General features: G+C 40.5%; 3 protein-coding genes across 5 annotated transcripts; all 3 read right to left on the bottom strand.

The window, feature by feature from the left end:
- Window positions 1-3,211: 3,211 nt before the first annotated feature.
- Window positions 3,212-9,476, bottom strand: LOC124204870 (protein lap1-like). The gene is made up of 6 exons (XM_046602099.1): window positions 9,281-9,476; window positions 7,399-7,808; window positions 7,232-7,328; window positions 6,806-7,113; window positions 6,643-6,710; window positions 3,212-6,569 (listed from the first exon to the last, which is right to left on the bottom strand). The coding sequence occupies exons 2-6, from the start codon at window positions 7,741-7,743 to the stop codon at window positions 3,884-3,886; spliced, it is 3,504 nt and encodes a 1,167-aa protein (XP_046458055.1). The 5' UTR covers window positions 7,744-7,808; window positions 9,281-9,476; the 3' UTR covers window positions 3,212-3,883.
- A 2,484-nt stretch (window positions 9,477-11,960) lies between these two features.
- LOC124204868 (nuclear pore complex protein Nup50-like) lies at window positions 11,961-13,928 on the bottom strand. 2 transcript variants are annotated; one of them, XM_046602097.1, is made up of 5 exons: window positions 13,866-13,928; window positions 13,631-13,799; window positions 12,736-13,448; window positions 12,532-12,666; window positions 11,961-12,468 (listed from the first exon to the last, which is right to left on the bottom strand). In XM_046602097.1, the coding sequence occupies exons 2-5, from the start codon at window positions 13,787-13,789 to the stop codon at window positions 12,150-12,152; spliced, it is 1,326 nt and encodes a 441-aa protein (XP_046458053.1). In that variant the 5' UTR covers window positions 13,790-13,799; window positions 13,866-13,928; the 3' UTR covers window positions 11,961-12,149. The 2 variants fall into 2 exon arrangements, with proteins under 2 accessions (XP_046458053.1, XP_046458054.1); XM_046602098.1 differs by having other exon boundaries at window positions 12,532-12,673; window positions 12,743-13,448; window positions 13,866-13,915.
- A 1,662-nt stretch (window positions 13,929-15,590) lies between these two features.
- LOC124204867 (uncharacterized protein PF11_0207-like) lies at window positions 15,591-17,472 on the bottom strand. Of its 2 annotated transcripts, none has more exons than XM_046602095.1 (5): window positions 17,337-17,472; window positions 17,183-17,270; window positions 16,165-17,116; window positions 15,954-16,071; window positions 15,591-15,854 (listed from the first exon to the last, which is right to left on the bottom strand). In XM_046602095.1, exons 3-5 carry the CDS (start codon window positions 17,114-17,116, stop codon window positions 15,761-15,763), a joined length of 1,164 nt encoding a protein of 387 aa, XP_046458051.1. In that variant the 5' UTR covers window positions 17,183-17,270; window positions 17,337-17,472; the 3' UTR covers window positions 15,591-15,760. The 2 variants fall into 2 exon arrangements, with proteins under 2 accessions (XP_046458051.1, XP_046458052.1); XM_046602096.1 differs by having other exon boundaries at window positions 15,958-16,071.
- Window positions 17,473-20,545: the final 3,073 nt, after the last annotated feature.

The raw sequence follows: 20,545 nt of genomic DNA, 5'->3' as shown, positions 1-20,545 counted from the left end.
TCCGCCAAACTGGGAGCCCTCATACACCGAAATCAGGTGGTGAATAAATTTTTATATATTTCTTTTAGACGGACTGGGACGATGCCTTACACCGGTTCTGGGGTCCATTGATGCCGGCCTTCCTTTATACTCATCGTGGGTCAGTGTCCTTTTGATGAACTCGGCGAGCATATCGCCGTCGGTTGTTTGAGTTGTTCCGGTTACAGCACCATCTACCCAATTTTGGAATCGTTTGGCCTTTGCCCAAACGGCAATGAAAATTCTGCTGAAATTAACCGCTCTGCTTTTTACCTTGGCTAGGCTACGTGACGGCTTTAATTATATACAGAGTCTAGATCTTATACAACGCCAACAGCTAATTTAAAAACGCATCCGTTATTTAAATTACAGGTTTGCAATCGTAGTAGTCCTCAATTGTTTTAGCGTCAACTGGACCGTTCGAGCACACAATGACTTGACAGCCATCGTGCTGATGATGGGCTGCGGAATATTTCAACTTTCCACGGGTAATTTAGGCGAAGGATTTGCCGATTCTACGACGAATTTCAGTTCCGTCGCGGTGGATTGTGGCTCAAGAATGATAACTTTAGCACAGCAGGATTGACACCAATGAAGAGTTGAAAGATACTCACGTCAATTTGCCGAGAGCAATTATTTTGGGTCTCTCATTAGTGACGTGTTGTTTACCTGTCCGTCAACGTGTAACCTAACTGGGCGTGTCTAGTACCGAAGAGCGTTGGCCGGTTTTTCACTGGCATTAAAAAAATATAATGGAAACCATCGTCCTATAATTAAAAATCGAATTTAATCTAGGTTATGTTTTGCATCGGTGGGAGAACACCGTTTCCAGCACTACACTATTCACGGTCTGACTTAATCAACTGAAACTAATAATTATAAATGAATAAATCAATTGCTCTTTTGCCATATCTAGGGTGTATAATGTCCTTCATATAGTGATCATGATGAATGAATGATGTGACCACATTTCATCAGTTTCACCGTGTGGATATTTATATACATCGTTCTGGCTATGCTATTGGTTGAATATTGCGCAATACCAGACCCAATGCTAATGGACCTTTTTCGTGTGACACATTCTTTTATTAGCGCAAATTATTTTATGTGTCGGTTTCATGTTAATCCGATATACTTTATTCCGATTTCATTTAGGTTCGTTTGGTAATCCCCGTTATAACCATGGCTGTTATCTCATGGTAGTTATCTCGTCTTATTTTTTTAGTTTTCTCATCTAAGGGTCATTCGTTGATTACAAATGCTCTATGGACTGTTGCACCGGTAAAAATGATATTATTTTACATTTGACTTTCCAACTAAAATTGGCATTTTTTTTAATGCAGGGTCCGTGACACGAATTATTCAGCTGTGCTGAGATTTTTGCAAGTGGAACTGCGAAACCATCACAGTGTTGAAATTGTTTCGAATTATTTATTTTTTTCCCTCCCCAGGGACAGACTAAATTGAAGCAAATGAAATGAAACGTGAAGGTTATGTAACATTGGCTGGTAACGCCAGATTTTTGTTCGGCGAAGTTAAATGGCAGTTATTCTAGAAATCTCGCGAAACCTTATTCAGCCGTCGACACGAATTTGGTTCGCTTCAATCAAAAGCTAAAAAAAGATGTAGACAGTGTGACAATATAAGGTGACAATGAAGCTACAGTTTGACATGAACTTTTCGTCAAACTGCTGATGCATGGTTTCATTTAACAGGCTTCTGCTGACCATTAGGCCCTAGGTCTATATACAATGCCAACTGTCTAATAATAGACCAAGTAAAAAGCTGCTCAAAGTGCTCACTCGTATGATTTCAGGAGTCTTATAAAAATTAGTAGGCCCATGAGACATTAATTGATGAACGTGAGTAACAGTATGTTTTTAACCAAACCAATAAGGGCGCGGGCGGATCACACTTAACATCTAGATTACTGGTCATCGTATATTTTTAAAAATATTTTTCATTGTGATTGTATATAGTAGTCGCTTCAATAATTCGTTTTTTGCCCTTCGGAATAGCCGTTAACGATAAAAAAATCCTAATTGGAATTTATGACATTTTCACGCTCGCAAAGCTGAGCACCAAGTCCGAAGCGAACCCAAAAGTTATGAGGTTTTGCGGAAATTCCCGGAGCGTTAATCTATAGCCTGTATATAATCTAAAAAGGTTAGAGAATGCAAACCGACTTTTTGGTGCCATCTCTTGTTCAAAATCTAATTTTTTGCTTCGTACGCATGATTGCTCGGACAACGCATTTTCTTAAAAACGTTAAATTAGTAAGAAAAAAAAATCGTAATTTCCGGTCACGGTGTATCGTTTATCAGTGAATCAACACCCAAATTCGATCAACTTAAAAAAATTGTTATCTGATCTGAACGTTGATTGAGAACCACCCAAGCTGGATAGAAATATAATGGTCTATTCGACACTGCTGTATAGAGTTGCAATCGAATACCCCTGCTGTATAGAGTTGAATGAAATTTAGTAACTCCCGCAGCAACAGTATACTTCAGCGTAACAGATAACGTAGACACGTGATAAAAGCAGAAACATTTTTCAAGGATATTTGACACAAGACACTAACCCATGTTGAATTCCGCTGCATGTATTTCGGGACGGGAAGTTCCTCGTCCAAATAGTGAACGACGTTTCAGGGAATATTAAGCAACACCAAATCTATACTAATTTGAATACATCACACAGTGAATAATTCCGTTAGACCACTTAGTCTATACAGGGTCTACCACTTCTATAGACTTGAAACGATCTTTAAATAACCCGCTGTTGCGTTATTTTACGAAGCAATCACTAAGTAATCGCAACCCCATAAAAATTATGTTGTAAAAAAAATAAGAAAGCAAAGCAACATTAAATGTTCTACCTAACATAAAAATCAAATTTCCATAACAAAGAGATCATTCCATAGCTTTAGTCAAGAATACTGTTCAAGGGAGTTTGGGCTGAAAATCTATACCGTCACGCGAATGACCGCACGCAGTAAGAAATTGGGTGGAGTGCTTTTCTCACGCTCTATAAATCCCGGTGTTTTTTTTTTTCTTATAAAACATAAATTACATTCATTACTGAAAGTAACACGCCCAAAAACGATATTGAAATTCGAAACTTTCGATTTTTAGAACAGTGTATTCGGGTCTATTTTTCGTTTCATGGTAAACTAAAAAAAAACACACGCTTCCCTTTATACACGTATTATTGTCACTTGCATAAAAATATGAAAAGAACCCAAGAAAGTCCGTAAACGTTATATAGCAAATTTATACAGCTTACTTCTTCTAATTCATAGGGGAGACAATATGAAGGGAAAAAAAATCATAATTTCGTCAAAATTCTTAGATCAGATTACAGCGGAATTATAAGATCGGTGGTTCGAAAATGATAAAACTAAAACTCTTCTTTTTTTTGTGTTAACACAATGAAGTTGACCTTTTACATAAAAAAAGATTCTCTGTCTGAAATACACGAAAAGGCAAATTTTGGCAGGTCACTTGATGAATGATCCAGCACGAAACTTTCGTTTTTTTTTTTTACTTCTGATATAGTCAATACGATTAATTTTCAAGTTCTATCGGTCGGAGAATATCATCAACACGAATGTATATAAGGGCACATATTGTAAGAGAGGGGGGGGGGGATAAAAATCCAAATAATAATAAAAAAAAACTCCAGCATAAATTTGGATACACAACTTGATTCGAATATCGACTGTACATAAACTATTGCAGCAAATTGTGTTTAGAAAAAACAAAAGAAAAGAAAAATATATATGTTTACAACCTCTTATCTTTTAAACGATTATTTCCTTCACTCACTGACTCATTTCTATAGTTGCTCGTCGTCAAACGGCTCACTGGATGCGTGGCGTGTAAGCTGCCAGCGAAGGGCTGGCCGACAATTCCACCGATAGCTTGCTCTTGGAAATGGATGTAGCCGCCAAAGTGGGTGTAGGCAACCGCGTCGGAATTCGAGATCCAGGTGAAATTCCGGCATTCTTCAAATCAGTCACAGAGTATTTGGGCAGAGGAATGCGCGTGCTCAAAGACTGGCCGGAAGAGCTTTTATTGGTCTGATTAGCTTCAAAGTCGTTGTTGTTGGTCGTTGGCATTGTTGTTGTTGGCGTGACCATCCTGGCACTGTGAACTGGCAAAGGTGAGAAGTTGGTCTTGAGAGTCAGAGGTGCCAGCGGAGTGCTGGCCATGACGGGCGTGTGAACTTGAGGAGGAGGAATCCGAGAGCTGGACAATTTCGGCTGAAGGGTCGGTGGAGTGTCCCGCTGTTTGGGTGGCAAGAGAGGCGCAGGTTTATTTACAATCGGCCCGTCCAGTTGTGAGCCGTTGACGGACAAGTTGGAGAGTTGACGCGGAAGTCCGCTGGGCAGGCGGTTGTGCGATGACAGGGGAATGCGAGAGGAAGCATTGGCCGGCGGAGGCGATTTCAACTCGGTTGGCGTATCACGGAATCCGTTAGTATTATTGCTGGCGACGTGATATTTGGGCGGAGGAAGACGGCCTTGAATTTTGCTCGCCTGTTGTTGCTGGCCGCCACCATTCTCGGCGTTGCCAGTAGGCGGCGGGAGTCCGACAACATGAGCCGCGCTTAAAGGACTACTACTTGATGGCCCATTTGAAGTGTGGACGGAAAGTGGAACATCCCACGAGGTGGGTTTGTGAGTCGGCAGAGGACTTTCCCTGGGCGACGCGGACAGAAAAACTTCGCGTGCCGCTTGTCTCAATGCTGCCACTGATTGGAGGTCTCCTTCCGCTTCTTCCGCATCGTTGCCAGGACTCAAACTGCTGTTTTCGACAATGTAAGTGGCTCTCTTGAGGGCCAGCGGTGTCATCTTGTCTTTTTCCAAAAGATTGCCACTCAAGGGCAAATCGATTGGACGTTTGGCTGCCGCCACGACAGGCTGAACGGGGCTGCTTCCAGATGGTTGGCCATTGTCTTCAAGAGGTTCGATGGATGGCCCACGCCCGCTGTCACGACTCGGACTGCTATCCCTCCTCTCGCCGGATGTCCCGTCAACCGTGAATCCACTGTCAGTCGACTGGGTCCGCGGTAGACTAGTCGCGTGATTGAATTCGGCTGCCCGTTTCGAGTAAGCGGCCGCAACGTGATAAGGCGGAGGTTGCTGCTGCTGCTGTTGCTTTGTCTCAGTCAAATCCAGTTGGCTGGACCGGTGGTCAACAACATCAACGGCGTTGGGGTTCTTCACCTTGTCCAGGGCTCCATCTGTTGCAGACATCAAGGGTCGAAGCACTCTGGCTTCTTTAATTTCGATTTCGGCCGATCTGGGCGAAAGCTCCGGTGGAATGCCGTTCTGCTTGGGCGGATCCGCTTCCGGATTGGCTAGAATTTCGGTGGAGGCGTTGCGTTTGAGCGGCAATGGGGAGGCAGAATGAGTAGCCGGAGGCAATAATGGCGGAACTTGAGGAGGCTGAGATTCGCTCGAGAGCGTGGCAAGGAGTTGCGGAGGTTCCGACATTATTTCCGATTTGGGACGCACCGAGACGCTGATGCTCTCGGCTCTCGGTTCAGTCTGGGTGGGTGGGCTGCTGGATTCATTCGGAGATTTCGTAACGACAGACACTAACGGCTCAACGTGAATATGAACGGGAGCTGTCAGCGGAGTAGACACGACAACCACTGGAGAGGGTTCCGGTTGTTTCTTAATTTCGCTGGATGGCGGGGAGCTGCTAGTAATGACAGCAGGTGTTGTTGTTGTTGTTGGGGTGGTAGCCGAAGAAGCCGCAATAGTGGTTGCTTCCACACTGTTGCGAGATGTGGGAGAAACCGGGTGATGCTGCTGGATGTGTTGGGCGTGTTTGGCCAAGGCTTTCAACTCTTTCGGATAAGGAGTTGGATTCCTCATGAGTTTTCCAGCCTTTGGATCGGTTTCACCGTCAAAGGCAAATTTGATGTGAGTGGGCGAACGGGCCGTCACGACGTTGGGGCTGCCCTTATCTGTCGGTGTCTGTTCCTCCTCAGGCTCCGGATCGGTTGACTGTGGCAATAGGAAGCAAGTCAGGACTTTGTGGCCAGTGGCGGAATCGACATCCGTCTGCAGCGGCACAACCGGTTTCGTCTGAGCCTCGGAGAGCCAAAGTGCCGATAACGAAGGCAACTTGAGAAACGAGACGGGCAAATGAAGTAGGCGATTGCAGCTCAGATTGACGACACGAAGTCGTGAGAGATGGCCCATCTCCGGTGGAAGATGTTCCAGTCGATTCTTGCGCAGCGACAAAACGGTCAGACGTTGGCACGAGCCCAGCTCGACCGGTAATTCTTCCAGCAGATTCTCGTTCAGCATCAGCGTTTCCAGTTTGCGAAGTAATCCAATTGAGGCCGGAAGTTTCGACAATCGATTCTGACCGGCTTGCAATTCTTCCAAATTGGAGAGACGGCCAACCGAGTCCGGCAGGCAAGTCAAACGGTTGTCATCGACGCGGAGTACAGTCAACAGAGTCAAATCGCCAATTTCTTCCGGTAAATTGGCCAAATTATTGGACGTTAAAGACAAATCAGTGAGCGATCTAATTATTTAAAATAAAACAAGTTGTTAATAAAATCAAGAGAAATCGGGAAATCCTTGTTTTCATTTCTTACTTGCACAACCCGATAGTTGGAGCTATTCCGTGAAGACAATTTCTCGATGCATCCAGATGAACCAGATTCTGTCAACAAGAAAAATATTCAGATCATTATATTAACGCATGATGTGACATGATGGAAAAGAAAGCGCGGTTAAGAAAGCAAGTTGAAAACCCACCTGCAAATGACCCACAAATTCAGGAAGCACGTCCAACTTGTTGCCATCGACCCAGAGCTCAGTGAGCGACGGAATGCTTCCGACGACTTCGGGCAGGTCACACAAGTCGTTTTGGCCCATGTCGAGTCGCTTCAATGCCGTCAAACGAGCCATGGATTTGGGAAGAGCGGCCAGTTGATTTTCTCTCAGTTCGAGGAGTCGCAATTTGGTCAGCCGACCAAAGTTGGCCGGGAGGAATTCGAGGAACGTGTCGGAGAGGTTGAGCGACTCGAGGGAGAGTAATTTAGTTGCGCCTTCGGGCAGTTTACCTGTTGTCCAAATAAGGTTATAGAACCACACACATATATACGCGTATAACAACGACAAGTCCAACTCAATTGACTAAAGGGAAAGTGGGGCATTGTGTAAACGAGTTGACGTATATACCGAGCGGATTGACGCTGAGGTCCAGAATAATCAGCGCTTTCAGTCCGCTAATGGCGTCGGGCACTTCGGTCAAGGAGTTTTTCGAGATATCCAACACCTGAGAAAGAGAAAACGTTTTTATTTAAGCTAGGCGATTTTCTTCCTTGAGAATAGAAAAAATTACATACCTGTAAATGGATGAGAGACGCCAACGCGGGGGGTAAAAGGGCAATCTCATTATCAGAGAGCCAGAGCTCTTTGAGGCCATGGCAATGAAAAAGTGGCCGGGGCAAATCAGCGATTTGATTGCAGTCGAGTCGAAGGATCTCCAACGTCCTTTCGTGGTTGAATACTTCAGCTGGGACATCGCTCAAGCTCGAATGCTCATAATCCAAGACTTGAACGTCGTCTTCTTCTGGTTTCAAGCAACACATCAGCATCTTCCTCCATCCGGAAGACGAGCTAGAGACTCGCCTGGATGCTGATCCTTTAAGCATGGCTTCACCAGCTCCTCGGTCGTCGTTTCCATCCATATCTCTAATATGCAAATGCAGACGACTTTTTTTTCTGGTTTTTTCGATGTCTCCTGCTGTGAATCCTAAAATAGGAAAAAAGAGAAAACGGAACAAGAAATCAAGATAACAGAAATATTCCCGCCACTTGACCAACTGTTTCTTTCTCTCCTCAATCTCATCCATACAAATTAGTCCCTTACACTTCTCTCGTCCCCATAGCAGTTCATTGAAAAACAACCATGAAAGGGCATATGGATGCGTTTCCATTGGTTGGTTATTATCTATAACTCGAACTAAATTTAGACAAGATAAACAGCGACAAAGAAGAGAAGAAAAAAAACTCCCTCTTGTGTGGATGCTCATTTTTATCTTTTTAACTATGGCTCGAACTAAAATTTGGAGAGGGGCTTAAAAAAAAAACGGGGTATGTGTTTTCACCTGCTGTGCAGCAACTGCAACATGGATTGTCTATTGTTAACCTAACTAATGGACAACAAAATGAAAGGCATACACACAAAAATAGAAAAGTCCCATTCTTCAAATCTTGTGTATAGTTTTGGTTCTATTTCATGTCGTTTTTTTGTTGTTCATATTTTTCTGTTGAAGTTAAAACCAAATAGACCGAAAGGCGAAGTGAAAGTGAAAACAAAATAAACCGCTCGTTCGTTCGTCTAACTGTTTTTTTTTTTTTCTCGGGGAGTACCGCGTGACTCCCAAACTGGAAATAGCCGAAAGGGAAGAGAAGAGAGTGAGAGTAGTATAGTCATCTTTTTGGAGCTTCGTATATTTTTATATGCTCGTTCTTTTAACTTTAAGCTTTTCGTAAACAACTTTTTTTAAAAAGCTGTGAGACTGATCTCAAAATGTTGTTTGTTGTATAATATACCTATCGGAAAGGAAAAAGTTACGCCCTCTTAACTCTGGACAAATTGGATCAGCATTACTTTGGTTTCGGTATTATTCTGAGATTAAGAAATGGATGCAAACAAAGAGAAATCTTCCAACTTCCACATTTTCCTCCTCGTAAAAACATTGGTAATCCCAGCAGCCTGGATTACGGTATACATGTAGCCAGCGTCAAAATTAACCGAGCATAGAACTGCTTTCATGTTCTGTCAACTGGCGGTTCCACAGGAAATGGTAACCAACAAAAAAAACCGGGGGATAACTAATTATACCTGGACAATATATAGTAGGCTTACACTTCCTCCCTTCTCTCTCTGCCTGTTACTTGTTTTTTTTACTCAAATTATTTCTCCCTTGACCGAGTCTGAGTGGTGTGGCAGGTGGGCGGAAAGGCCCACGGCATAGACCATCTTCCATCTAACAGAGCGTGACTTTCCCCCCTCTGCCATAATTATTACTCGTCTCCCCAGTCAACTCAAGATATCGCACACACACTCAAACCTATGACAAAACCCCGTCACACGAACCCTGTGTCATTCAGACTTGATACCTGTGTGCTAAACAGCACAAAAAGCATGTGACGGTTCACGACACAACAAGAAAACAACTGTCAACAGGTGTAAAGGATATGAAACCTTGTAGTACTCACGGTAAAGAAAATGGCTATTGTATAAACTGGTGGGCTGGCTGTGTGTGTGTGTTGAGAGACGACAGAGTCACACCATACTGTCGAAGGGACTTGTTATATATCCACTGAGGTGCACCTATGGAAAGAAAAACTTGCCCGCACTACTCGGACGACTTGTTTGGACTGACGCTTGGTCGCTCGTGAATATTCTTCATGCCCATTGGAGGGAGGGGAAGTTGCGACTACGGGCAACTTTGTGCGTTTCTGAAGCCCCTAAACATGAAGCATGGTATGGGCCACGCCAACCATACGTAAAAGCAGGCAAGGGAAAATATGCGAGCACACAACAGATATTCCCCTGAGGCTAACATGTTTAAAAGGCCGTTTAGTTATATATACACTGGATGAAAATTGTGGATTTTTCGTTTTCAGTATGGAAGGCAACGTAATAATTAAATTCTGATCAAAGAGCATCACACTTTGGTCAGCAAACTATCAATTTTATTCATCACCTTTTCTATCGAACAATGAAAACATTATACGCGACAAGCTACGTCGTTACACTATTTCCGAGTGCGATTACTTCGTCGAGTATATATATATATACTTGGATTTTTAATTATCCTTTAGTGAAGAGTGGAGAATCTGGAAAGCTGCAGATGTCCAAGGAAGCCATTGTTCTTTATCTAAAGGTAAATCTTTACGAGGGATTTACCTCTCTTAATAACGATGGTATGGTACCAGGGTTCCTTGCTCCAGTTTTCGAATCATGGCTTGAATTTAAAAATAAGGAACACACATAACATACGCCAGTGATAAAATCAAGCTGGCGAAACTGCTAGTATGAAATTAATTAATTCATTACTTCAACTCGATAATATTACGGCAAAACCAATTGCGCTAATTAGATGTTAAGATAAATGACAAAGTTCGTTAACATGTAAATCAAATTTGCAGCATCGCATTGGAGATAATTGGAGATGAGACGTCTAAGAGCAGATATCCTAACGACAAGACATGATCGGGTCAATTATTATCATGCCTTGAAATTTTCTGGGGGCTTATATTTTTGACTTCATGAATAGAACGACGACGAGTGCCCGGTAAATTTATTACCTAGATAACAACTACAGCACAACACACGAACCGTATTAGGTAACATCTTTGTCTCTAGCTGCTGGATTCGTCACTGCGTATACTACAACTAGTCATCGCTATTTCTACAAGAAAATGTGTCCTTGTACACTGCGGTTAATGATTATCTTGTATACAAGTATTCCGCAGTCTTTCATGCATGATTCCGTTCGAGTAAACAGCGGGAGCGACGGATTAAATTGAAATATGCACTAGACCAAATCATAACTTTTTTTCTTTTCTTGACCGACTTTAAGTAACATACAAAAAAAAACCTTAACTTAGTGCGGGAATTTTTTCTTCACTCACTCCGAACGAATTGATTTGCGCCAATTTTCTCGAGAAATAAGTTTTAGGAAACTGGAAAAAGTTCCTTGTAGCTATCACGACTTTTCATGTTTCATCTTTGCAGTGAGTCAGAAAGATAACGGTCCGACATTTTCATCCGCGAGTTGAATAGTATAAAGCCCCGTTCGCTCTACCACTTTTTCTTTTGTGAATATAGACATTTCGAGTCCGTTGTGCGTCATTATGTCAATTACGCCTATCGGTTCACTTTTCCATATTTTTGTTTCATTCAAAAGACTTTTGCCGATCACGTTACCAAAAAGTCCGCCCTAAGCATTTTTATCAAATTTATTCGAGAAACCAGCGCCATGATGTCTTGAAGTAGATGAATCTTATCAATAATTGCTTTTGCATACAGGAATATCCAATTTCCCAATCAAGAATATTGCAGTCGGTATCGTCGGTACTTTTATTCAAAAGAGATAAAATAACTATTGGGGGTTTAGAAAGGTTTAGTATGCAACAACACCGTCAGATATGTGTAACATAAAAATTGTTGATCAGAAAAGTTCGGTTGTCTAAAAAGAGACCGACGAGTAAGACACCACTAATCTTTGTAACGAGTGCAGCCAGGCTATTTTTTTAACCGATTGATAATACTGTTTCTTATAAGAAATGCAAAATAAAAACAATCAGCAATTAATTCAGAAGTCATCAACCAATTATAACAATGTTTGCTTACTAGCCTCTACGGTTACAACCCGATTCTACCGTGATGGCTTCATCACTGACTTACTTAACACGACATCAAACACAGTTGGATACTATTTCTCCCTCGTGGGACTAGTCGATTATAAAGACATGTAGTTGAACGCTGATACGCCATGACGTAAAGCCATAAAAAATCTTGAGAAATAAAAAAAATACCAAGTGAAAGGGGCTTAACCGTAGCGTAGTCGGTTTGACTATTTTTTCCTCCTAAAGTTGGAAATGATCGATGAGTGACATACTGGACAGGAAAATATTGATACGAAAAAATTATGATAACTCAATACGTGATGGTTTCCCATTCCGCAGAGCTCGTCTGTCATCTCCTTTCGAGTTCTAAATGCTGAAACCAGATCACATATTAAATCTCGGTCGGCTCACGGCTCACATCCAAGAATGTTACCATCCAGTCAGTCCGGAATAAATACGACATTCCATCGTGATTCGTGATGACGGCATACTCCACACTCTTTTGAATCAACCGTACAATAAAAAGAAAAGAAACTACATATTAGGTTCTTACTTGTATTGAATTTGATTTGAAATTTGCCTGTGGTGAAATCACGGTCGTCTCAAACGGGGATTGTTATTGTACAGATCGTAAAAAAATAATTGAATGAATAAAATAGTGAAATGGGGGATCACAAGAAAATGGAAGAAACAAAAAGAACTCAAATTATGCATGACTGACCCAAGTCGATCATTTTTTTGCTTCGTTCAATTTGGCCAAGAGTTCATCGGCTTCAGTGTCCGTCTTCACACGAAGGAGCATGGGTGTCGGGACAGGCGGCGTTTTTGGATCAATAGGCGGGTTGGGAATGCAAACCAGCATGACATTATTCTTGCCGATTCGCTGGGTCGTTATTTGTGGGTTTAAAATGATGTTTAGAAGAATGTTGCCCAGCGAGGTATCGGCACGGATCACCAGTTGCGTTTTATCGTCCTTGACTTTCTTTAGATGGATTGTGCCAACACCTTTTTCCGTGTAATTGGCATCCTTTTTGTAAAACAGTTTACATCTGAGCGGGAAAAATGTTAGCGTTAAAACACAAAAAATAAGCCAATAAAAGTAAAATTTGTACCTTATAGAATAGAAGGCGTCTTCCTCTTTGACTTCTTTAACTTCCACTTTAGGTGGAACGTCTTCATCTTCTCCTTCCTCGCCGTCTTTACCACCTTCCGCTTCTTCCTTTTTCACTTCTGTTGCCGGCTTAGTACTAGAAACACAAAGATAATAATACGAATTAAAGACATTAAAATGAAAAATTGATTTGTTGGATTACTACCTAGAAAACCCGAACGAAAAGGCTGGTGCGGTAGTAGTAGTAGCAGCAGGTTTAGTGCCGGAAAAGGCAAACAACCCGCCGGTAGAAGGTGGACTAGTGGTTGAACTAGTGCTGGATGCCTTGAACGAAAATGTCGATAACGGAGTCTTTGATTCTTGATCACTTTTAGCAGGGGCGCCAAAGGAAAAAGTTGAAATCGATGGTGCTGTTGTCGGCGTTGAGCTAGCGAATGAAAATGTTGAGGGTGGTTTGGCCGGTGTAGAAACTGTCGACCCATTGCCGAAGAAACTGAAAGAGGGTTTTGGAGCTTCTGCTGATGCAGAACCAAATTGGAATTTCTTGTCTTCAAGCTTCTCACTGTCAATCTTGCCAGGTTCAGTAGTCATGTTTTCTTTTGAAGATGGTGAAGCTCGTTTGGATTCTAGATCTTTCAAATGCTTTTCATAATCTCGAAAGATGGGAGTGAGTACACAGCATGGGTTCTTTTTTACATGGTCTGTAATCCATGTTGTAACAGTCTCATTCAGAGACTTTAGGTTGGCAAGGTACTCTTTTTCATTAGCCCCATTATCAGTTGGTGTCTTTTCTCCATTTTCTGTCTTGCCTGTTTCTACAGTAGTTGGTACTTTGATAGCAAAGTTGGAGAATGCTTTACTGGGTTCAGAACCTGTGCGAACTCCAAAACCAGCAAACCCAGAAAAACCCTTCTTCGCCTGTAAGGGAATAAAATAAAACACGCTGTAAAAAAATATTCTGGAATTGGGAACACGGTTGTAGTTCTGTCATTCATTCAAACCTGGTTACAAAAAAACCTGAGAAATATGTGGAAAACATCTGACACACTTAAATACTAGTTAACCAATTGACTAGATTGTTACTTAGCACAATAAATTACCTCTCCATCATTGCCTGCAATCCTTCTTTTTGCTTGTCTAATCACACGGCCCTTTAATGCCTCGTCCGAAGCCTGTTGGAAGCTTCCCGCCTCCTCCTCCTCTTCTTCGTCATTCCAGTTGTCGTGATTTAATTCTCGAGTCGCCGTACGCTTAGCCATTTGAAGTTACCTGTTGGGTTAATAAGTCAACTGAACGGAGTCTTACTCTTACAATTTAAAACTGAAAGTAAATTACAATTTCCGGTTTCACACGATTTTCACACGATTCGAGCCAGTGAAAAAAAATTCTGGCAACACTGTCTGGCAACAATGTTGCCAGACATTTTTTTTAAACATCGTTTACTCGAGGTCGTACCCATCTTTCGAGAATATAAATAAAATTCCATTCAATGAGTGAATAGCCTAAAAATTGCCGATAATTTACCTAAGAAGAATTCAGACGTACCCAGCTCACGGCAAAGTCAAAGTGGAAGAGAAATTATACTTCACGACATTCCATGGGTGGGATAGAAATGTAAACGAAAGTTTGCTGCTGAACGGGTACCTGCATGTTGAAGGACTGCATCTTCAGATCGTAGTGCGTCTCGGGCAGTAAATGAGTGACAATATGAGTGCGGGTGTTGCCGCCCAAGACCGTCACCTTGGTGTAATCTCCAGCACTTGTCGTCGAATGGTAATAAATGAAGAAACCTTCTAGAGGAACGCATAGTCTAACATGAGCCGAACAAGAATCACAAAGAACAGTGCACTCGAATCAAATAAGAACATAAATTTGACTGAAAGGCACGGATTTGGATTTTACATGAGAAAAGATAGAAAGGGCAAAATCTTCAAATAACGGGAGTACTTGAATTATGTCAATATCCATAACTAGTACGCAATTTAAAAAATAAATACAAAAAGAAAACAACAACAGCCCAAAAAGAAAGAAAGAAATCGCAAGCAAAAATTGAATTTCGTAAAATTGGTTTACCGCAAAAAAATGTCCGGGTGTGTATCACCCTACTACACAATACAAGTCAATTAAATCCAAACGACTTTCAAATAAAAAATCGCACCGGCCTGTGTCAGTCACTCACAATGGTCCTTACAAAGATAATAACTTATCGTTGATAAGTTGCCAACAAATCCCATTTGGTGTCGCTTGTGTAGTGCTAGTGCCCCAGTGATAATGTATAACATACAAAAACTTCCCCGGCTCCTGACAGCTTACAAGGCGCTGGAGCGTCTGTCGCAGAGCCAGTTTAATCTCGATCAGATTGCCGTCGTTGCCGAGGCGGCCAGTGGCCAGGTGGATCTGACGATGCAGTCGGAGCAGTCACAGTGTCAGCCTTTCGGAAGCGGTGAGGAGTCGTTGAGTGCCAAAGCCGGATCTGGCGGTAATTCATCTCCGCTGGATGCCACATGGATCAAAAGCGCCCTCACTCTCAACGACGTCGAACGTGATCAATGCCGGCCACTGTCAAAATACATGAGGAATATGATGATCTTCAATTGGCTGCACACGCTGGAGGACGGCCCAACTGAAATACTCTAAAAGAAAAAAAAAAGGTTACGATGAAATCTCAACGAGCTAGAAGACGAATAGCGCCAAAATGTATACAAGGAGATAACCCAACTAGATCGCCGATGGAAAAAAAAAAGTTTGAACCAACACCATTTCGGTTATATTAACATCTTTCGAGAACTGGTATTATTTATCTACAATTATCTAATTTCTCCTTCTGCGACGGACGAGCAAACGAAAACCCCACGGTGTTTCATTTAGCGAATGATTTATTTCCGTATACTGTATGTCGCACACATATACTTGTGAATCTATACTTTCCATTCCACGATTATTCTTCTTTCTTTATAAACGGACCGCGGTTGCTGCTGGACTACAAAAAGACAGCATTCACTCAACTGCGGCCTCGATTTCTAAACAGCAACCCCCGAATAAAGATAACTAGGTTTGGCGTTAAGAGTTTACCAGTATTATTGATGTTCCAAGTTTAAATAGTATGATGCCCGATTCAAGAGATACATATGGCTAAACGAGTAAACGGGCACCGATACGATCCTACACAGTAAGATACAATTAAGGTGTCAAAGCATTTCCTTTTTAGCCAACGCAACCACGCTACAAGGTTAAATACGGTTGATATGGTTCACCGCTATACGCTGGATTTCGTCAATAAATCGTATAGGTCTTCTAACTGCAGCAGTGGTTCGGTATCCCTTTCTGTAATGTCAAACGAAAACAAGATTTAGTAAATCGGGAAAAAATACCATACGAAGAGAATATAGCTAGTGCTTTCTAAAATGAAATAGAATTGGTCACTTGCCCAACACGGGATAATCTGGCGGTAGAAGTATAATTTGACTGACGGGAATCCGGCTGTTGTCGCCGTCATCAAACTCGACGTCAATCTCATCCTCACATGTAACACTACGATGACCTGAATGACAAAAGACAGTCGTAACGGATAACGTCAATAGCATCGTCATAGCCAAAAGAATTAAAACATTCGCGACATAAATTAAATTCATACTGGCGTTGGGCGGTGGCCGTTTTTCTGGTTCAGTTGGCCGCTCAACGAATGGGATTTCAATCACCGGAAGACACGTCACTGGTAGAGGTGTAGTGGGCACAGGTGCTGGCAGTATACAGCGAAACCGTGTAAGAGTGGAAGTTGGTTTAGTTCCCGGTTTGGGAATAATAGAAGTCGGTGGTGCTTTCTTGCTCTCTCCTTTCTTTTCACTTGCGTTTCGTTCCTTGGCTACTATTACATTTGTTTCTTTAACGTCTTCTCTTGCATTTCGCATTCGCATGATTTTTGCTTTTTTTCCTTCTCTTGCATATCGTTCCTTGTCTGCAATTCTCCTTTTTTCTTTAACGTCTTCTCTTTCACGGTATTTCTTGGCTCTTTCTTTAATGTCTTCTCTTGCATATCGTTCCTTGTCTGCAATTCTCTTTTTTTCTTTAACGTCTTCTCTATCACGGTATTTCTTCTCTGTAATTCTATTTTTTTCTTTAACATCTTCTCTTTCACGGTATTTCTTGGCTCTTTCTTTAACGTCTTCTCTTGCATATCGTTCCTTCTCTGCAGTTCTCATTTTTTCTTTAACTTCTTCTCTTGCATATCGTTCCTTGTCTGCAATTCTCTTTTTTTCTTTAACGTCTTCTCTATCACGGTATTTCTTCTCTGTAATTCTATTTTTTTCTTTAACGTCTTCTCTTTCACGGTATTTCTTGGCTCTTTCTTTAACGTCTTCTCTTTCACGGTATTTCTTGGCTCTTTCTTTAACATCTTCTCTTGAACTGTATTTCTTCTGTCTTAATCTCTTTCTTTCTTTCGCTTCTTCTTTTTCTCTCGCTATTTTACTCTCATGTTTAATTTCAAGTTCTTTAAAAATATCAATGACTGATGATGATATTCTAAAATCATCAATCAACTCTTTTTCGATTTTGATCGCTGGGATGAAAAAATGGGCATCTGTCATCTACAGTTAAAAAAAGAAACACATGTAAAATTTAAAAAAAAGAAACACATGTAGTTGTTGATTTACCGTATTGCAAGAAGGAGAGATTCAACAATATGTGGTTAACTGTAAACACTATATTATTTGATATTCTTTACGAGAAATAAGCGAGTTCCTAAAAGCAACAAAACTCATCAACACAATCTAAATAAAAACTTAACAAACTTACTCTCCCTCTTACCTACTAAAAACACCTACTCAAAACACCTCCAAGAAACAAGAAGAACGACCAAGATCCAGCCAAAAGAACTCAACTTATCAATCAACTCGAAAACCTCAATCAACCAAGAAGACAACACAAGCCAAACAATGAACGCTACAGGATCGTCGAGGCGAAAGCCGAAAGGGTAAACCGCGCCCATCACCTGGTGATAAATCTGGCCACCAGATCCCCTCACCAGTGCCTACCAACCAAAAAAAAAAAAAAGCACACTAGTGAACAAAGGCGAGGGCAATTGAAGTAGTGTGGGAGTGGTCATCTTTTTGGCGGCCATTTCAGTACTGGCGGTACTGGGTGGCGCCCTTTTTTTTGGGCGACAAATAGATGTCGTTTATCAACACCATTGGTTTTGAACCGCACCACACATATAGACAAGTTCGGGATGCTGAGTTGCACAACCGCTAAATTAGGATCGTGCGCCAACGGGTCCTTTTAACGTTGTGGGGATAGTAGAAAGCGGGTTTTTTATTATTTAAGCATAGAATTACTTATCTAATCTTAGAAATGTTCAGGATTATCGTTGTTTAGAACATTCTGCTTTTTATAGAGTAATTTGAAATGTATAATTCAGCTTAGTTTACCCATTAAAATTAAAGAAAGTCCAAGCCTGGGATGCTGTTTAGTCTTTTCTTGTGTGTTTGAGCTTGTCACTTGTCAGCAGATCCATAGACAAAGACCACTGGTTGATGCTGTGCTATCCTTTTAGCCCTATCCCTACTGACCCCGAGCTCCCGTATCGATTGTAGTGCCTCTAGCGGACAAAGTACTGTACTGCACCGAGGCTACGAAGGGTTTTGCAGACGAAGATTGTTTTCCTTCTGTCTTGGTAAAATTCTTTGCTGGCGTTTAATAGTTTTAGGTAATTTTGCCTTAAAAATTTTTATTAAGAAGTCAAATTGTATTAAATTTTGACATTAGCTAATTACAAAAGCAGAGAAATCAATTGAATCATTGCAATTGAATAGAAGTAAGCAGAGTGTAGAGATGAAAACGTACACTAGAGGGCAAGTAATACGGGGTTGGAGAAATCGGAGGAAGGGTAGCAAGAATTCTGGCGACAGTTGGCCATGTTAATTTTCTTATGGAGAGAATAAACCAGTGGTCTTTGTCTATGGCAGATCTGTCAAAAAACACAAGAAAAGACTAAACAGCATCCCAGGCTTGGACTTTCTTTAATTTTAATGGGTAAACTAAGCTGAATTATACATTTCAAATTACTCTATAAAAAGCAGAATGTTCTAAACAACGATAATCCTAAATATTTTACAAGGATATAGCAATTTATTTTTGACAAAACTATTTTTTGTATGCGTGCTAAATAGTTCTCAAATGATAAGAATATTATCTTTTCATTCTTTTGTATGAAATAAATGAATCGCATTTCAAACAAGTAGTGGTATCCGGCTGCTCGCAGTAACTATTTCCAAATTCCAACACTAGGATCTTGCCCTATGTTGCCGTTTTAATGTCGACTGTAACTCCACCGGTGCCTTGTTGGGTTCTCATTTGAATTTAAATTATTGAAATTCTTTTGAATTTAAATTAATAGCCTAAAATTTAATTTATTTAATTAAATATATTTTTGTACTCAAAATAGGAACTAGGCTATCACAAATTCTTTATCGTTATGTTTTCACTGCATGAAATTTCCTGATAGAAAGCAGACAATCTTTTTCGTCGTAACCTTGTCAAGTTCACAAGTTGTCCTGTCATTTTTCATCAATTGTTTTTAGAACTATAAAATTTGTTGTTATTATTATCAGTTTAATCATCTTAATCATTCTAATGTTGGTTGCATCATTCACATCCAAATGGGAAAATTTTAGACTTAATCAGTCATCTACCTAGATTGCTTATAATGTAAAAATGTGTCCTTAAGAAATTCATACATGTATATGTGTACATTGTGTCCACATTAAAACAAAAATAGGATAATTTTTGTATTAGCATACTGCAGATTAATGAGGACCATTTGACAGGAACAAGGCCAATTTTGTGGTGTACACCTTTTACCATTTTGAAATATGTCTTTGGATTATTTATTTTCTAGTTATCCATCAAATTATTGGTAGATATCCTATCTTCACTTGGTACTTGATTTGAGTTGTCATCAAACTTCATGGCAGTGGCTCATTACCCACTTGAAACATTAGGAAATAGGCCTAAACAACTGTTAAAGGTTCTGTTTATTCACTTCCGTAAGTGGTTCAGCTGAAATTGTGTTTCTTTTAATCCAATTTAATCAAAATTTTTATCCAATTCAGTGTCAACAGGTCTCTTGAAGATTTCAGTCTGATTTTTTTTAAATTAGTGACAGCATGAAATTATATAGGATCCAAAGACTTGGAATGTTTCTATCCAGGTATCTTGTAAGTAAATAATTTTATTGGAGACAGTTCAGAAACCTCAAACAGTTTATCTAGTAGGTTACCTGTTGAAGGAATTAATTTGAGTAATCTATCACAAACTATAAGGACTTTTTCTTTATGTTAGTTTTTTACGAGTGCGCAAAGTTTCCGCACATATTCCCAGAGCCCAAATTGTTTTAGAAACTAACTTTTTTCCTAGCTAGTATCAAAAAGTGGAGTGGTGAATAAGACAATTCAATTCAGGACCTAAAAATAGCGGGGAAATCAGTGCTCAATTGCTCATCAAGTTAATTTAACTTGCTGAATATTTTCAACTAAATGTTTCTCTAAGCTTGGATTTGAATAGTAGCAATTTGCTTTTAGCTTCAGTTATATTGCTGTTTTTCTATTCTATAGGTTTTTTAAAATATAATTATAACTTCTGAGAACAATGTTATGAAACAATAAAATACTTAGAATTCACTCGAATGTTTTTATGCTTTGTATCAATCTTTACCGAACTTCACAGGGTCTGACTCACCACTTCTGAACGAAATGTGAAATGGATTAAGGGGGAAAATTTAAATAGGTAAATTCGTTGCATGTTATCTATCCGAAATGGAATCGAAGAATTCTGGATTTATTATTGACCTTTGTTGAACCGATTCAACTTAAAAATTTTGCTTCGCATCTTTTCCAGTTCAGTCTCAATGCAGTATTTTGTTTCCCGTCTATTAATTCTTTCAAGTACGTACAGTACTTTCATCAAAGTATCGATTAGATGCAGGATTATCAAACACGTTTGTGCGTCGTATGCTTGTA

Source organism: Daphnia pulex, chromosome 10 (assembly GCF_021134715.1).
Source record: "Daphnia pulex isolate KAP4 chromosome 10, ASM2113471v1".
Lineage (NCBI taxonomy): Eukaryota > Metazoa > Arthropoda > Branchiopoda > Diplostraca > Daphniidae > Daphnia > Daphnia pulex.
Note: the sequence above shows the minus strand (reverse complement) of the source record. Positions and strands in the feature narration are given on the sequence as shown.